Consider the following 18,390-nt stretch of genomic DNA (forward strand, 5'->3'; position numbering starts at 1 on the left):
CCTGTCTCTAGGTTGTTTGTCGGTTCGTTAGTTTCTACAGTGTTTGTTTCTTGGTCTGTCTGTCTGTTCAGTTCGTAATCGCGTAGTAGTTGTATCGTACCTGTACTTGTCCTGTATGTTATTGTTAATATGACTGTGGCATCGTCAGTCCCTTGATTGGTAATTCTGAAGCTCTTTCTAAACTGTAGAACCACCAACCACTGTATCCTGGTTCGTCTATCACTGTCGCGGAACATCTCTTATCGGTATTGTCCTTGCTGCTTCGCTTTAAGCTACACAGAGTACTATTTGCGAAAATACTCTCGTTAATGGCACTCTATTGTATTCAGCCGGATTTCTGCGTAAAAACCTTATACAAATTTTAAAAAATATTCAAAAATTTGAAAACTTCTCTAATTTGCCATTATTAGTGTACAATTTGTTTTACAAAGCGAGATAATGTAGATGAGCTCTTGCTTACACATTCTTTGTGCAATGCGAAAAAGAAACGGTAACTAGTTATTTTATTGAGATTTCAATTTTATCTCAAATACAAAAATTATACAAACGTGAAGGTTTTCGGGAACTATTAACTTATAAATTCACGCTAAATAAAACAAATCAAAACGCTTTTGAAGATATTTATGATGGCACCATTTAAAAAGAATTGATTGATAACGGTTTTTTTTTTAATGATATGAATAATATTTCACTTACATGGATTACAGATGGGTTCCACTGTTCAAGTCATCAAAAGTTTCTATCTGGCCGTTTTGCTTTGTGATAAATGAGCTACCTTATGAGCACAGATTTAAATGAGATAATGTAATTTTCGATGGTCTGTGGTTCGGTGCGACTAAATCTTAGTCTAATTGATTTATGAGTGTTTTCTGCGATAGTTTGTGAAAATTGTAAAAAGGTGTCTTGTTTTTCCTTAAGAATTTTTATGATATAATACGAGTAAGAGGAGTCGAGATGTGCGGTACATGTGACTTGTGGGAAAAGCACTGTTTCTAAAAATAAAACAGTTCAATGGATATTATAGCTGCCAATTTTGTAAAGAGAAATGTAGAAGAGTTGAAAATGTTCACGTGTATCCATAAAGCGATAATCCGGAATTACGCATGGCCGAAGAAACTGTTGATTTTGCTAAAGCGGCGCTAGAATCGTCCGACGATATTTTCGGTGTAAAAGGACCAACTGCTCTGTCATTATTTGCGTATAAATACATTGAATTATCTGCGATTGATATAATGCATTGTGCATACGTAGGACTAACTAAATAGCTTGGTTGGTTTTGGTTTGATCCGGAGAATCATGATCACGCTTCGTCGCTAAGGAAATTTGTCTATTATCAATAATCGTCTCTTAGCGATTAATCCACCGTATTCTGTTACAAGATTGCCTTGTTCTGTTTCAGACTTGGCGTATTGGAAAGCTTCGGAACTCAAACTTTTTCTTTTGATGTACAGCATTCCAATATTATACGACATTATGGATTCAAGCTATTTCAACCACCATAACTTATTAGTTCTAGATATTTATTACTTAAGTGAATCGAGCATAACAAATACAATGACAGAAAAAGCCTCAATTATGCTGAAAAAATATGTTTATCAATTGAGTGATTTGTGTGGGGAAAGATATATGAGCTGCAATCTGCATTTATTATTGCTATCTACCAGAAAATGTCGAACGGTTTGACGAGAACACGAATAGCCTATTAAAAAGTTTAGTTTATGGTACTACAAGTTTAGTTCAAGTATGCTGAAACGCAAATTTGCTCTTCAATATCATTGTTTCTGAATTATCATGATTTGAAATAAAAATATTTGCATGAACAAAGTACCGTGTATTCGTATTGTCTCGAACTAGAATAAAAATTGAGATTAACAACTTAAAAAATAACTCAAAAAATGTCTGTTGTTGGTTCATGCAAAAAAATGCATAATCGTTTCCGCTAGTATCGTATTGTTTTAAAATTTCGACATAAATAAAAACAAAATTCATTTTTTTTTTTATAGACTACTTAATAAAGGATTATTGTTTGATTGTAAATTATACAATCGTTAAAAAAAGACCAAGTCTTCTGTGGTGGAATACGTTCAAGATGGAACGTCTTGCATTGGTCGCATAGAAGTTTTTGTTAAAATATGTACTTGCGCGTGCACAAAAGATTGTAGTAACTGTAATGTAAACAATTGTAAATACTACGCAATTATCAATAAGTACGATTACGAGCCCGCTTTTGAATGTAATTTGATGCATGAATCAGTGTCTTTTATTTATTTATGTACGAATACAAATTTAGATGTACAAAGTATAGTTTTAGTTGAAAATATTCAACAGATTTTGTTTGAAATAGTTATAGATCAATGTACGTATTGTGACGGCAGGCCCAGCCCGGGGATAAGAGGACAGCAACAGATAACTTGCCTAGCATATGCAAGTTACCAACCGAGTGGCGCCAGTAGCCAAATGTAAATAGTCTACCTATGCGCGGGTAGATGGCGTACGCGCATGTAACACGGAGAGAGGGAGCAACTCGGGCATATAAGGAGCCCCGGAGCCAGTAGCGAGCATTAGTGATCTGGCTCTCAACTGAGTAACGTGCGAATGGTAGTACTCGCTGCTTGCTCCGGTCTCCACCATACCTAGTAGTCCATGAGCCCCAGGCTCTCAAAGAGTATGTGTGCAGTCCACTCCATCTCCTGTAGGCTGAGATCCAGCATCGCTCACAAATACTTATTAAAAGAATAAATGAATAACTCTTTGCAAAATATAAATAATTTTGACCCTTTATTAGAACATCCTCTCCCATCCCCCCATCAGTTGTGACATCGGTGCAGGATGGTAGTACCCTGTTCTTAGGTGGCTCATCTGGTCGTAGATTCATGGTGAGATGGTAGTACCTCACACATCAGTCTAATAGCTGCGTGGTTTACCTAAGCGTGCGGGTCGTGCGTAGTGGATAGACCCTACTCACCTCCTTCAACACGTGAACAGCTCTCCTCTGGTGGGTCTTCCACTTCAGAGCATAGGGAAAGCTTTTATCCACTCAATAGATATTACCGGGTGGATCAGAGTTCGTCATCGTTCTTCGTATGTGCTTGCCTCCTGATTTACCAACCTCGGGTCACGAATTCCTCGCGTTCGCGCTCTAACCCTTCGGGAACGTTTCATTATGTGATTAAACCCGTAAATAGTATTAAAAAGAAATAAATAAATACATTTAATAGTATGACGTTTAGTATGGCGACGAATCTGGCTCTTTAATTAACGCAAACAGAAATTGTATGACGTTTAATATGGCGATTGACCTGGATCTATAAATAACACTAACAAAAAGAATAGCTGAGTGGCATTAGCCATACTTTTGAAATACTTTTTGGAGCCATATTTAAGCCATACTCGTGCCATACCATTTTTTTTACACGGGCGCACTCGTCTTTGGTTCGCAAACGCACTCGCTTTTGGTTCGTGCAAGCTCGCCTTTGACACGTACTGCAAATTCCACACTCAGTATAAAAAGTACACTTTACACCCTAGGTACACAATATACTATTATAAAATGTTTACTACTTTACTAGGTACACAATATACTATTATAAAATGTTTACTAATACTTTATCGAATATATTCATTTATACTTGACGTTAGTTAATTCTCGTGAAACGTTTTTAGAATTGTGCTTTTGATTGATTAAAATTAATCAATCTGGCAATTTGATTGAAGCATTTTAAAAACATTCTACAAAAATTAACTACCATAGAGTGTACATCTAATATGTAATAGTATAATTTCATACAACGGGTCTTGTGCAAACACAGTTATATATGAAACTTTTGTGAACTTATGCGGACTGGTGCATAACTTTTCGGAAATGCCCAAACTTAAGACGTGACTTGTGTAAACAGAGGGTGATTTTTGCTTTAGCACAATAGTAGTTTTGTCAAAACTTAGGAAAAATATACTATTCACTGTTAAACAAAGTAAATGCTCAAAAAACTTCCCAAACGCATTAAATTAGCAATTTCGAAAACGAACGTCCTACATTGGAAGTCCATGAAGATGTACTTACTAAAAAATTGCTAATAGATCCCTGCACATACATACGTGCGAAAGTCAGTGTGAACCGAATCACAAACGCTCTCACCACCGAATATCTACTTACATTTGGACTAAAATACTAAATTATAATATTCAAAAAGAAACAATAGATAGAATCAATAATATTGCAATGCAGATTATTAATAAGTCTATGTTAATAGATGAAGTCAATAATACTAGCTGGATCATAGCAAATGAGGAGACTGAGACATATCAAACAAATACTGAAGACCGTAATTTGAATTTGCAACAAGACACCATATGTTGCGACTATAGAATCAATAATAAAAGCCTAAAATTAATCGCGCATTTTCTTGTTCTCAAAAATCTTAATCTGATTGGGAGTTCAGTCGACTCTGCTAAACAGGGTAACGGTGCCGTAGCTGCAAATCGTATGTGTTTATCGATCTCAACGAGCACATTATCCTGTTTGATTCCTGAGCACATCACAACAAAGTGTGATTATTGGTTGAGCATCGTTTGCTCAGCTCTTTCCTTCACTGAACTTAACTCCTTTGCGCTTATTTTTTTGGTTCGAGTTGTTTTTCTCAATACGGGACAACTCTTCTAACTCATTCTCGTCACACGCTTGCCGCAGTATGGATCGTCTCATGGTCAAATGCAACTAAGGCTTTAGTACTTTGTCCTCAGTACTGCACGATGACAAGTATTTCATAGGTGTTATTAATATGCTTTTTGTCTGATTCATTTTTACTGAATCAACAGCCATTTTTTTCTTCACGGGTCTTTCTTGCAAAATTTGTTTGATTTTGCTTTCTCCCAGGCTTTAAGCAGAGCTTAATGCTTCTTCTGAATTTGCATCGCTTTCTGATATTATATTGTTTCTAACTAAACTCTGTAACAGTTGCTTCAGGCTCAAAAATGGTCTTCACAGAGTCCATTTTTCGCTACCTCAAGTCTCAATCTCTTTGCGATGATAGTACACTCCAAGTCTACTTGTCCATCCTCCATTTCTTAAGAAATAGGCGGTGCCGCTATTTTCGAACTCGGTTTCTGTACAGGTTCGTTTCTGCTTGGGTCTGTTTCAGTGGCACCGTCACTGGCGTCTATAGTTAATATAAAAGGTTCTTCTACGTCCACTAAAGCTAGTACCAGCGCTTCTCACAAGGCATGCTATAGAACCTCATAACTTTCTTTTTGCTTAGATGTTCGCTCCCACTTTTTATTCTTCTGCGAATAGATAAAATAAAGGTTACTTTTTTCTTCTATTTGACTTTAGCAAGGAGTTTGTCACTGTGTGTCACGTAAAGCACCTAAGAAAGCTATCATCTTTCAGCTTCTCTATGCAGGTCATCCGCTAGCTTGCATTTTATCTTACAAAAAGAGAACAGGCCATCATTGGCGACAACAACAATAAATTTTCATTTTTTGGCTACTTAATACCGGTGACCCACAGGTATCACGCTTTGAACAAATAGTAGAACAATACTTTTTCAACCTTGAAAACACACTGACATAAATACCACCTCCTCCTTGGTCCTTATTCCTTATTTCATCCCTCCCTCTCCCTTTACCTCTTCCTCTCCCTCCCTTCCCCTCTCTCTCCCTCCCTCTCTGGAAGACGTCGCTAGTACAAGCACTAAATAAGGTCAGCTCTCCAATAGCTTTGACTGACTACTATCCAATCTCTCTACTCTGTTTTCTACTCAAGGCGCTGGAAAGGCTGGTGCACAGGCAAGTCTCTGAGTATCTTGAAACAAGACTTTACCTCGACGATTTTCAAAAAGGCTTCCGCACCAGCTACAGCACACAGTCCAGCTTAATTAAGTTAACTGATGATGTCAGGCTTGAAATAAATAAAAAGAAGGTCACACTTCTACTTCTATTTGATTTCAGCAAGGGGTTTAATACTGTGTGTCACGTCAGGCTACTCAGAAAGCTATTGACTTTCGGCTTCTATAAGCAGGTTATCCACTGGCTTGCAACTTACCTCACGGGAAAAGAACAGGCCGTCATTGGTGACAACAACGAACTCTCCACCTTTCAACTACTAATCACCAGTGTCCCATAGGGATCAGTTCTAGGTCCTATGTTGTTCGCGTTGTACGTCAATGATATTAGTTTTTGCCTAGATTTAGATGTGTCTCATCTAATCTACGCATATAATCTGCAAATATACAGCCAATGCCACCTTGAGGAGCTTGATTCTTGTTCTGTCAAGATGAGTGCTAATGCTGAAAGGATAATGGGCCGGGCAGCACAAAACCACCTCAAACTGAATGTCCTTAAAACTAAAGCAATCGTCCTGGGCTCTTCCTATTACATCAATACTTTACCTACTGTTAGTAACACTTACATCAACATAGGGGGAGCCTGGGTCGAACATGAATCCTCTGTGCGCAATCTGTGGTTGGTACTTGACTCCAAAATTACGTGGAAAGAGCACGTAACACAAATATGTAAACGCGCTCACTCTTTGATGTACCGGCTATACTTCTTTCGGAAGAGTACCAACTTCAGGCTGCGCCAACACCTTGTGCAAGCGCTCCTTTTTTCTATTGCTCATTAGTATACTGCCACCTGATCCAAGAACTAAACACTGAACTCTAGAGACTTGTTAACACGGGAATCTGTTACATCTATAATGTAAGGAGGGATGAGCACATCTCCTCTTTTAGGCGTGAGTTGCAATGGCTTACCACCGCAGCACGGTGTGAAAAATAATTTGTATTAAAACCTAATATTTCACGATTGAGTGAACGGAATTGGATGAAACTTGGTAAGAGTATAGTTTGAGTTATGTGGAATAAGAGAAAAATATTGGAAAGGCCCACAATAGTTTTCGGGGGCCCTAAAATTTAAGATTTTAGCCATAAAATCTTTGCCTTTTTCAATATATATAATATTTTTTGGAAAAAAGCTATGCGACTTACAAATTTTTGTCTACTGAACTTAAATCTATCCAGAAAAGTTGTCTTAGTTTTTTCAGTTTTCAAGAGAATCCACTTAAATATGATAAATCGTATATATACAGGGTGACCCAATTTAAACGGGCACCGCTCATAACTCGTCAGGGACAGCCACAATCGAAAAAATGGTAGAGACCAAAGTTGTAGGATATCGAAGGGGCAACCCGATGGTGACCTTGGATTTGACCTTGAACGCGTTTTTCAAGGTCATTTGAAGGTCAACTTTGGATTTTTAAATAGGAACCCCATTCTTTTATTGCGGGAATGGAAAGAGCGGTAAATTTTACGTTCAGAATGGTATGTTCGGTTGCGGCACTGAAGGTCATCGCAAGGTCATGCAGCCAGAATGAAACCCCGCCTACGTAATTCCTCTAGCAACGCCAAATTAAAAAAATTGGTAGAGACCAAAGTTGTAGGATATCGAGGGGACAACCCGATGGTGACCTTGGATTTGACCTTGAACGCGTTTTTCAAGGTCATTTGAAGGTCAACTTTGGATTTTTAAATAGGAACCCCATTCTTTTATTGCGGGAATGGAAAGAGCGGTAAATTTTACGTTCAGAATGGTATGTTCGGTTGCGGCACTGAAGGTCATCTCAATGTCCTGCAGCCAGAATGAAACCCCGCCTACGTAATTCCTCTAGCAACGCCAAATTAAAAAAAAGTGGTAGAGACCAAAGTTGTTGTATAGGGGGGGGGGGGAGAATTGTGACCTCGAATTTGAGCCAGTCCTACAAGGTCATTTCAAGGTCAAATTATTTTTTTTCAAACTTTACTTTTACTTTGTATCCGAGATGAAATCCCTTCTTAGATGTTCTCTGTCCAGCGGCCAAGACGCAAATGAGCCCTCGCTAGCGTCCAAACATAAGTCTCGCTATTCCTCGAATGATCCCTTCCGACGGTTAACTTGCGAATGACTCCTCTAGGTGGTCGCCACCTACCTACCCGAACTCCTGATGTGCGAAAAATAAAAATGGCTCCCGAAATAAGCCTTTTAAAATAAGTCCCGCGCTCAGTCTTGCCACCGCGACTCCGTCGAACCTTCCCCTACGACGCTTAACTCACGAATGATTTTCAAGCAGGCGCCCCGGCCCCGCGCCGTACCTGCCGCCCGAACTTTCGATTTGCAAAAATAAAAATAGCCTCCGAAAATTGTCGAAAGAGTCTCACACTCGGCCTTCCGCCAAAAATATTAACGAAAATTTTTATTATAAAGCCAATCATCGATACAGAAAAAGATTAAGTAAAACATCGAAGTATTGTAGAAAAACGTCAAAGTTTGATAAAAACGTAAAAAAAATATTAAATGTTTTATTTTTAAAAAATCATAAATTTATAAACCGTAATGCCAAAATATGAATAGAATTTTACAATAAAAAGCCATCGATACAGAAAAAGAAAAAGTAAAACATCGAAGTATAAAGTAAAAAAGTTTTTATATTTATTTTACACACATTTACTATTTGAATCAGAAATAAATTGCATTATGTTTTTTTAAATAACGTTGTTGTTTTTCCATTTAATTTATTCATAAATTATTATTGTTTTAAGTATACATAGATATACATAAATACGTATGTTTGTATACATATGCTATACACACATACATGTAAACACGCATGTTGAAAATACATATGTATAAGCAGAATTATAAAGTTTGTAATACATACTATGTCGTCACACAGATTATACATACAATTACTGGCAACAGTTAATATAATTATTTAGTGATAATTCCACTGTATAAATATTTTAATTCTATTAGAAATATTTTTGCAGCAGAAATTGGTAGGTACTTAAATTTTTTGCACTTTTCTATTAGATAAGTAATAGTAAACAACCAACAACACTAAAAAATGTATGTTCTTTATTTAAACTTATACAATATGTAAGCTGTAAAATATTGTATTTAACACGATAATAATTAATTAATAACATACATATTAATATAAAATATTGCATCTAAAGTTATGTTAATGTAAAAAAATTTTTATCTAACGTAACAGAATATTTATTATTGTTAACAAATGAAGATTGTACTTTTTACATCATTTCATTTAATATTAAAAATAATACGAATATACATTTTCTATTAAAATTTTTGTATTAATGTCTTGTATAAAAAAAGTTCTGCAATACGTAATGAAGGTATTTCTTGAAGAATCAATTTACTTAAAATTAAAAAATGTTTGATATAATTTCAAGTCATAGCGATTATTTTAGAAAATATTGTTTAAGAGCTAAATATTCCGATTAATTACCCATATTTTAAATGTATGTATAAGTTTGATTTCACTTCATAAAATTTAATAAGTTAAAATAAATCTTTTACTAAAATACAATTTTAACTATTTTATAAGTTATCTATTAAAATTTACTTTTAACACTTTTGGAATTACAAAATATTTATTTATTATCTATTTCATAAAAGCTTCCTAATCAATAAATTATTTTATAATAAAAAATTAATAATTACTATTTGCAATTAAATAATTGTTTGAGTAGTTTTTTATTTATTATTTTTTGCAGAAAACAGTAAGTTCTAGTAATGCAGTAGAATTTTTAAATTTATTTAGATATTTATCGACTTCAAATACTAATTTAATAATTGAAAATATGTGATTTGAGTCATTTTTTTTATTTTTGTAATATTTATAATCTAAGTAAATATGCCGGACTATAGTCGAAGCGAAATTGTTGATATTTTATTGATTTTGGGAGAGTGTCGAAGAAATTATAATGCAGCAGCACAATTATATCGGAGGCGTTTCCCAAACAGAAATCATCATCCATCTCGAAGTACGATCCAGAGAATTGAACAGCGAGAGAGGCGAGGACCTCAAAGATCACGACAACGTCATAGAGTAATGACTATCGAGCGAAATGATCCACGAGTATTGGTGGTGCTTGCCAAAATAATTTGACCTTGAAATGACCTTGTAGGACTGGCTCAAATTCGAGGTCACAATTCTCCCCCCCCCCTATACAACTACTTTGGTCTCTACCACTTTTTTTTAATTTGGCGTTGCTAGAGGAATTACGTAGGCGGGGTTTCATTCTGGCTGCAGGACATTGAGATGACCTTCAGTGCCGCAACCGAACATACCATTCTGAACGTAAAATTTACCGCTCTTTCCATTCCCGCAATAAAAGAATGGGGTTCCTATTTAAAAATCCAAAGTTGACCTACAAATGACCTTGAAAAACGCGTTCAAGGTCAAATCCAAGGTCACCATCGGGTTGTCCCCTCGATATCCTACAACTTTAATCTCTACCAATTTTTTTAATTTGGCGTTGCTAGAGGAATTACGTAGGCGGGGTTTCATTCTGGCTGCATGACCTTGCGATGACCTTCAGTGCCGCAACCGAACATACCATTCTGAACGTAAAATTTACCGCTCTTTCCATTCCCGCAATAAAAGAATGGGGTTCCTATTTAAAAATCCAAAGTTGACCTTCAAATGACCTTGAAAAACGCGTTCAAGGTCAAATCCAAGGTCACCATCGGGTTGCCCCTTCGATATCCTACAACTTTGGTCTCTACCATTTTTTCGATTGTGGCTGTCCCTGACGAGTTATGAGCGGTGCCCGTTTAAATTGGGTCACCCTGTATATATATATATATATATATATATATATATATATATATATATACACATATACATATACATATATATTACCAAAAATACACGGTTCATCATATTTAAGTGGATTCTCTTGAAAACTGAAAAAGCTAAGACAACTTTTCTCGATAGATTTAAGTTCAGTAGACAAAAATTTGTAAGTCGCATAGTTTTTTTCCAAAAAATATTATAAATATTAAAAGAGGCAAAGATTTTATCGCTAAAATCGCAAAATGGGCCTTTTTTCCTTGAATTTTGGGGCCCCCGAAAACTATTGTGGGCCTTTCCAATATTTTTCTCTTATTTCACATAACTCAAACTATACTCTAATCAAATTTCATCCAATTTCGTTCACTCAATCGTGAGATATTAGGTTTTAATACAAAAAAAATTTTTTTTTTTACACCGTGCGTTGGCCGTAGAAAGTACTTTATGGCCTGCTTCTTGAGAAAAATCTTCAACTTATCAGTACTTACCTACATGCTAGCCTTCTTCGGCTTCCACGTTGTGCTCAGGCCTGTGAGGGATAAGGTGATCCCCCTGGACATCCCGGCTTTCAAGACGGAGACGCTGAAGAATTCATTTTTCATAAGCGCCTCATATTTCTAGAACTGGCTTCCATCACACCTTCGCAATACAATATCAATCTTGTACTTCAAACAATTACCTAAAACATACTTCTTAGAATTGAAAAACACATAATCTTCACACAATCACCTACACTCATTCATTTTACTCTATTACTCATTCATTACTCATTCATTACTCTATTACTTCATTTTACTCATTTATTTCACTCTACATGCTTCATATCTCTCGCTTTTACACAAACTATTTTTTGCTATTTCTATGTATACAAATAAAAATGATATATATTTTGTCCAAAGAATGTAAATAAATTAGGTTTAAAACATAACCTCTCACAATGATCTATATATCTCAAATATACGTTGTTTCTTTGCGTTGTAATTATAGAGAACTGTTACGCTTATGACCTTATGGAAAAAATATATATCAGCAACCTAAGATGCCCCTATTAGCTAAAACATTTACAATAAATAGTTCAAAAATGCGTTATTGACGCTGTTCGAACTTAATAAATATATGTGTCAATTTGTTGCCATGGTAGCAGGGTTATGCATTTTGATAGTTTCTAGAAAAATAATTTTAAATGACTTACTATACATTTTCTAGCTAATGGAGAGCTAATCTGAACTTGCTTTCGCGTGAAAAATGCAAATCGAACAATATCATTTTTCTTAAGGTCCTAGCTGCAGCAGTTCTTTCAGAAGTACGTCTCAAAGGAACAGACGATTACCGCCTTTACCATATATCTAGAGCGATATACTTAAGGCCCCTTAAATATAATTTTAAAGACTCACTTCTATTTAAAACATCCTTTTTTTTTTAAATTTATAGTTTAATAATTATTTGAACAATCTATACAAAAATATTTTTAATTTCAGGATTTGGTCAAAGTTTGCTACAATGTCTAGCATGTTTATTACCATTTTTAGACCACGATTTGATTGATAGTCTGCCATACTTAACGGCAAGCACAGTTGCTGTGTTGCCAGAAGAGCTACACCAAGAGGTTATAAATTATTTGTGTTTTTATATATTACCATTTACTATCGGTAAGTTTGGATTTCAATATTAAATAAAAAAGTTTACTAACATTTCAATAAAAATCAATTTTTTTAAATCAGGGCGAGAGACCGAAGATGGAATAGAAAATTACGCTAGCCAATCAATTTCTGCGGTTGTGATGATGATTTTTGAATATTCAACTAATTCTGGTAAAAGTCTTACGTATACGATTTTTATATTTTTAATTAGTTTGTAGGGTATCTTTACTCATTCTCAGAAACTGATTCTTTTAAGCCGAACAGAATGCAACAATAACTGCACTCAAATTTTATAAATTCTTAAAATTTTGCAGTCTTAAATATATATTTTTAATGGGATACAGAAGAAATTATCCATCTTTACGAGTTATTTGTTATTCGTAGGAACTTTATATTTTCACCTGGTCCATGTGCGGTCTTCGTCCGTAGCACTGCCGGATCATGTCAGGGTCACTCTTTGGAAGTGTAAAAGGCAAGGGAATGTGATAATGGTTGCTAGGGTGAGGGTGTCGCAAATGATCTAACACTTGGGTGTTGGAAGATGAAAAACTAATTTTTTTTTAGTTGCGTGACAAATTTCTGGAGTAGAAGCGACTCGTGACGTGTCTCCAGAGGAACTAATTTTCTGTTCTTTCGCGTCGACCGTCGAAGGTTTTGTTTGTTCCGCTTCTTGTACCGATCAACCAATCGGAATGGCAGGGGCGGAGAGCGCGGTCCGGATAGCCCTTCAGTTACGGGAGGGGGCTGGCCCAAGCGGCCATCCGTTTACCGTTTTACTACGTCGGGAATTTTCGGGCTGACGAGCATCGTACACGTGCTTTTTTATAGAAATCGATTGCGTTACATGTACTATTACTTATAAAATCGTACTGCTTTAAATTTATATTACAAACAAATCTCGTTAAGTCAAATATTATCAAACATTTGATTTGTAAAAGGATGTAGTTTTTAGAAAATATTTAGAGTTTAAATTGTGTATTTTGAAAAAATTATTCATATAAGTTATCCATAAAGTGTGTGTGTGTGTGTGTGTGTGTGTTTGTGCATCAGTTTACTATTTTTTAAGCAAATTTATAATTAAATTTTTAAAGTGAAGCATAATGAAAGAAAGTTAAATTGATTACCTGTGGCTTAGGTAACGATATCTACGGTGTTAAAATATTGTCTGTACTACCATCATTCGTATTGCCAGAACCTTGAGTTGGTGCATCCACTAATATTCCTAGTTTTTCATAAAGATGATCTTGTATTTGTTTCTTTTTCTAAGTGATTTTAGATTCTTTATCTTTTGGTACATTCAATGTAACAATATCAATTAAGAAGAAGATTACCATAATTAAAACAAACATTCATAGATATACACAAATACGCGTTATTTCCAATTGGAATAAAATTTATGATACATATACTAACTCTCCAGATTTTAAGCTGCATACGATAACAAATATGTAATACAAGTTCCATAAAACGAATTCTTGCATGTAAAACTGAGAATCCATATTTTATACTTGATATTTTTATTTGCTTATCAAGGAGATTATCAATTTTATTCATTTCTAATATAGTAGCTCCATATAGAAAACATCTTTGAGATGATGTCTCATTCAGAGCATTGCATACCTGAAATGAATTTGAAAATAATGACATTTTATACTTATTAGTCAGATATTAAGAATCAGTAAATCATTTAGAAAACTAACACTAATAATTTTGATATTTTCTTCGCAGAAATACAAATATTTAAAATGATCATCCTTACTGAAAATAATCATATCTAGAAACATATAACGTACTTAAAAAGTATATGATTAATCATCAATGACCATGAATTACCTAAATAATATAATATTGAACATTCGATTTAATCTGATTAATTAAATATAATTTGGGATAATAATCAGATCTAATCAGATGAATAATCTTTCATATGAAACATCATATCGCTGATCATGGCATAAATCATGATTATTTTCTGTATGGCTTTAGACTATAAAATATCTATTATTATTATTATTATTTTATTATTATTATTAATATTATTATTATTATTATTGTTATTAATATTATTGTATGCACCTTTCCAACTATCATTGTTAACATCATTTCAAAGCCTACTTTACATCCTGCAATTTCAATATTCTCTAACTGATCTATTTCTAATTTTAGATCTTCTATTTTTTACATAGCTTAGCAGTTTCTTTTTCGTATAGAATTTTTATAGGCCGACAGAATCGAGTCAATGATGGCCTTTCGTTATGCCAAAAAATTTGTCCAGTACTTTTGTCGAGCAACTGTAATGGAACTAAAAAGAAGGGCAAAAAATATAGTCAATCACACTACTTTTATACACAGACTTTTGCTTGTATCTATTAGCATTAGTGCCGTCAAAACCTTATTTTACTAAAAGAACTAATTCTATGTTTGCATCTTCATTGAAATCTAATTTAAAATATTCAAATAATCTCATTATAGTGTGTTATAATAAACTTTGTAAGGAGACCTCGCATTTTACTTCACTAATTTCTAAATGTTATAAAATATTTTGTTATATATAGATTTATAAGTATGTGACGAAACACGAGTCTCGCACATGTAAATACGTGTGAAGGCGGACGCAATAGACGCGGCATGCGCAGAGAGCGCGCGCCCGCAAAGAACGAAAGGCGAATCCGCACGACGCGGATCGAGCGCGCGCGCGCAACATCCGCAGGGCGAGTCGGCACGAGCACGGAGCGCGGCAGCCGACGAGTGACTCAGCGACGACGTGCCAGGCGGCGCGAGCGGCGCACACGGTGCGCCGTAAAAGCACCTATACATATCCGCATCGCGCGCCTTTATAAGACGGATCGCGCGGCGCAACGGGCAGTTTTACTCGAGCTCCACTCCGGGTAGTATCGTGTGCACACGTTACTACAAGGAATAACGAGAGATAGACCTACACCGACGAAATCGTCTCGTGAGCCCACGTGACGATTTGGTAGACGAACCGTAACCCGAAACTCCGAATTGCCATCGTGAGCACACGAGGTAATCCGGAACACCCGAACGACACCGAGCCTCGTCTACGTGAGCACACGTGGGCGACATCCGGTGCCACCGTAAAATCCTAACCTACATTCCGACACATTGCTGCCTCCCTCTGCCACTGTGAGCCTACAGGATTAAGGGAGTAACAATAGTTCCGCAGGCGATTCGCCCGGTCGTGCGCTTACGTCCTGGTGAATCAAAGGTAAATTCCTAAACAACCAAGCCAGCCTTACGCCGACATCTCACGACTCGCTTTGTCTCTGTATGCACACAAGATAAAGAGAAGAACGAGACGAGCGACGAAGATTTGTGAAGCCGTGAGCTCACGACTCCACAAATCCGAGGGATAACCTCAAAACACCGTAACACTATCCCGGCAGTTACTGTGCGCACACAGAGCGGTCGAGATCGTTATTACACGACAGATTCGAATCGGCGTAGCCGTGCCCACACGAGTCCACCGTACCGAATGAATTCCTAACCTCAAAATTCGCCACCGACCCGTCATACCGCCACCGAACCGATACACCGCAGCCGCGAACATCGAATCATTCTTGTAACGAAATTGCGCATATGTTCGTGTAAATTGTTAACGGCGTTAGATTAAACAATTCTACTTGTAAAGGCGAACTATTTTTAACAAGACGCATAATTGATTTCTGTTTCAGCCGGGATTTAACAACTGATTCCAAATGATATTGTTTAACTAAGAAATATATTTTGTTATTGTTGAGAATATTTGGATATTAAGGTCCAGGGAAGTTCGAGGATCCTCACCAGGCTCGAGGTGTCGAAGAAGTAAAACACTCGTCGTTTAAATAAAAATACAAAACGTGGACTTTATTGATGTACAGGACTCTCTCTCTCTCTCTCTCTCTTTCTCTCTTTCTCTCTCTCTCTGCTCTGAGGCGCTACGGTGTTGCCTGTCGGGCGGTTCAGAGCGTTCTAACCAACATGGCGCTCAAGCCTCGCCGCGTCGCCAGTTCGCCACCCATCGTGGCGGCTCGGAGGGGGCGCCACGGGAGAGGCAGTGGCCGGATGGAGCGGCTGCTCACTCGAAGTCAGGCCTGGAGATCAGGCGCTGCTTCCTGCGGTGACTCCGGTGGTGGACAGCGGGAGCCCCCACAAATATAAAAACAGACTTTTTTTTGCTCCTTTCCTCTATCCTGATCCTGGAACCGACAGTTCCTGGAACCGACTCTATACAGTCTCTTGGGGAAAGTTAAACCGTTACAAGTATGCATATTAATAATAAAAGCTTAATAAAAAAAAGTTAAAAAATAACTTAATTTCATTGTAAAACGATATTTTTACTTTTTTTTGTACTTAAATTTTAGTAAATAAACCGTTTATTCGAGCACCTATCTATTAAGTTGTGCTATTCTCCTTAAGGACCAAAATAATTATTCGTTAATTTCCTCATGACCCATTTTCATCAGGAAATTAAAACAAGCTGCCAAAATTACTTTCTACACGCTTAAACACATTCACTCTTTTCCCATGTTCGCATACCAATAAAATTAATCATCTACCTTTTTATAAGGTGGGTAAATATTACACTTATATTTCAAAGCATTTTTTCTCAATAAAATATACGACTTCTTTGTCAGGTTTGCCTTAATCATTAAAGATAATCCTTTTTGTGAAGTAATTTTGGTTTCTTCTTTTTATTTCTATTTAACAGTTCATTAGCGGACTCCGCATTACAAATTTTATCCACTAACTGTACTCCACTTTCATTTCCATCAAATTTTAGTTTTTTTAGATGAATCACACAACTCATCAGTATTTATCTGAGTGCTGAGATCAGTCAATCTTCTTTATCGAGTTTTCTCAGAAGCCGACTCCAATAGTATTTGTGGTCGACCTCTGTTATAACCTACAAATAATTATTAAATAAGACAGTTGTAATTGCTTGTGATCGGAAATAATGTCCCACATCTAAACTTTCGACAAAAAAAAAAAAAAAATTACTAAAGGACAGAAGATTGTGCACTTTTTACGTTTTAAATGATATTCAAAGTAAAAATTTTACGTATATCTAATTATACTCTACTTTCCCATACTAATAGGCCAAATTGTTAATTTGCGTCATTAAAAAATTTTAATGTGTAAGGCTTTTATATAAAATCTTATCTTATACAGGGTGATTTTAAAATAATACAACATTTTGGTACACCGTGATCAGCGTGAAAAACTGAGTCCAGGGAAATTGGTCCAACAAATTTTCCTTCACTTTTCAATTTCCCAGTCAGGAAAAGAAAATCCCCCCATCACTGCGCCAGGCGGAGAAGCGCGTGAGGGGAAGTGAGCGCGCCGGCGGCCGCGCGATGACGACTGAAGTAACGCTATACTCTGGACAATGCTATCCCGCGTTCCCACGCGCTCGGCTTTCTCTACCTAGCATAAACTGAAATAATGCTATCCCGCGTCTAAGCGTCAGTTGTACTTAAACAGAAATAGCTGAAATATGTTCTGCTCACTACGTTTTAGAAGACCGTCAAATATGTATCATGGCTGCGATTTACATTTCACCCAATCAAAGCATTACAGACATAATTCAATTTATCCATAGATCACTACTTGTATACACTCAATTAGGATCACGGGAGCTTGGTACAAATGACCATGAAATGCCACTGATTTTAGCAGGAGATTTTAATGTTAAATTTGCTGCAGAACCATTAATTACATCCCTCAAAGATAAATTTCAATTACACGTGAATAATGATGCGCAACAATCAACTACTAAGTATGGCGCAACATTAGATGCAGTATTTTCACGATTTTTATATAAAATCGATTCTAAAATATTTATATCATACTTTAGTTACCACAAACCAATTGTTTCTTTTATTGAATTAAAAAATGAAGATACCTGTGATTCTACAATAGATAAATAAAGTTTGTAATAAATAAAATAATGTATGAATAACGATAAACATATTTTTATTATTTCACCTAGATAAAAAAAAACGAAGTCTACAACACACCTAATTCAGTATTCACTTCTATCGGCTGTCCCCGAGACAGCCCCTTCTTTTTTACCAAAGATTGTAAAAACCACGGGATTTTTATAGCGGGCTTCTCTGC

General features: G+C 36.1%; 1 protein-coding gene across 16 annotated transcripts in view; it reads left to right on the forward strand.

The window, feature by feature from the left end:
• LOC100680429 (protein unc-79 homolog) overlaps positions 1–18,390 on the forward strand; it is a 2,400,004-nt gene that overhangs the window by 169,226 nt on the left and 2,212,388 nt on the right. For all 16 annotated transcript variants that reach the window (XR_004345182.1, XR_004345183.1, XR_004345184.1 and 13 more), the window contains exons 4-5: positions 12,109–12,279; positions 12,352–12,441. Coding sequence is in view for 11 of the 16 variants with exons in the window: in XM_031923950.1 (XP_031779810.1) it covers positions 12,109–12,279; positions 12,352–12,441 (261 nt within the window). In the remaining 5 variants the exon portion in view is untranslated. The remainder of the gene's footprint in view (positions 1–12,108; positions 12,280–12,351; positions 12,442–18,390) is intronic.

The sequence above is a fragment of the Nasonia vitripennis genome, assembly GCF_009193385.2.
Source record: "Nasonia vitripennis strain AsymCx chromosome 2 unlocalized genomic scaffold, Nvit_psr_1.1 chr2_random0002, whole genome shotgun sequence".
NCBI classification, from domain to species: Eukaryota; Metazoa; Arthropoda; class Insecta; order Hymenoptera; family Pteromalidae; genus Nasonia; species Nasonia vitripennis.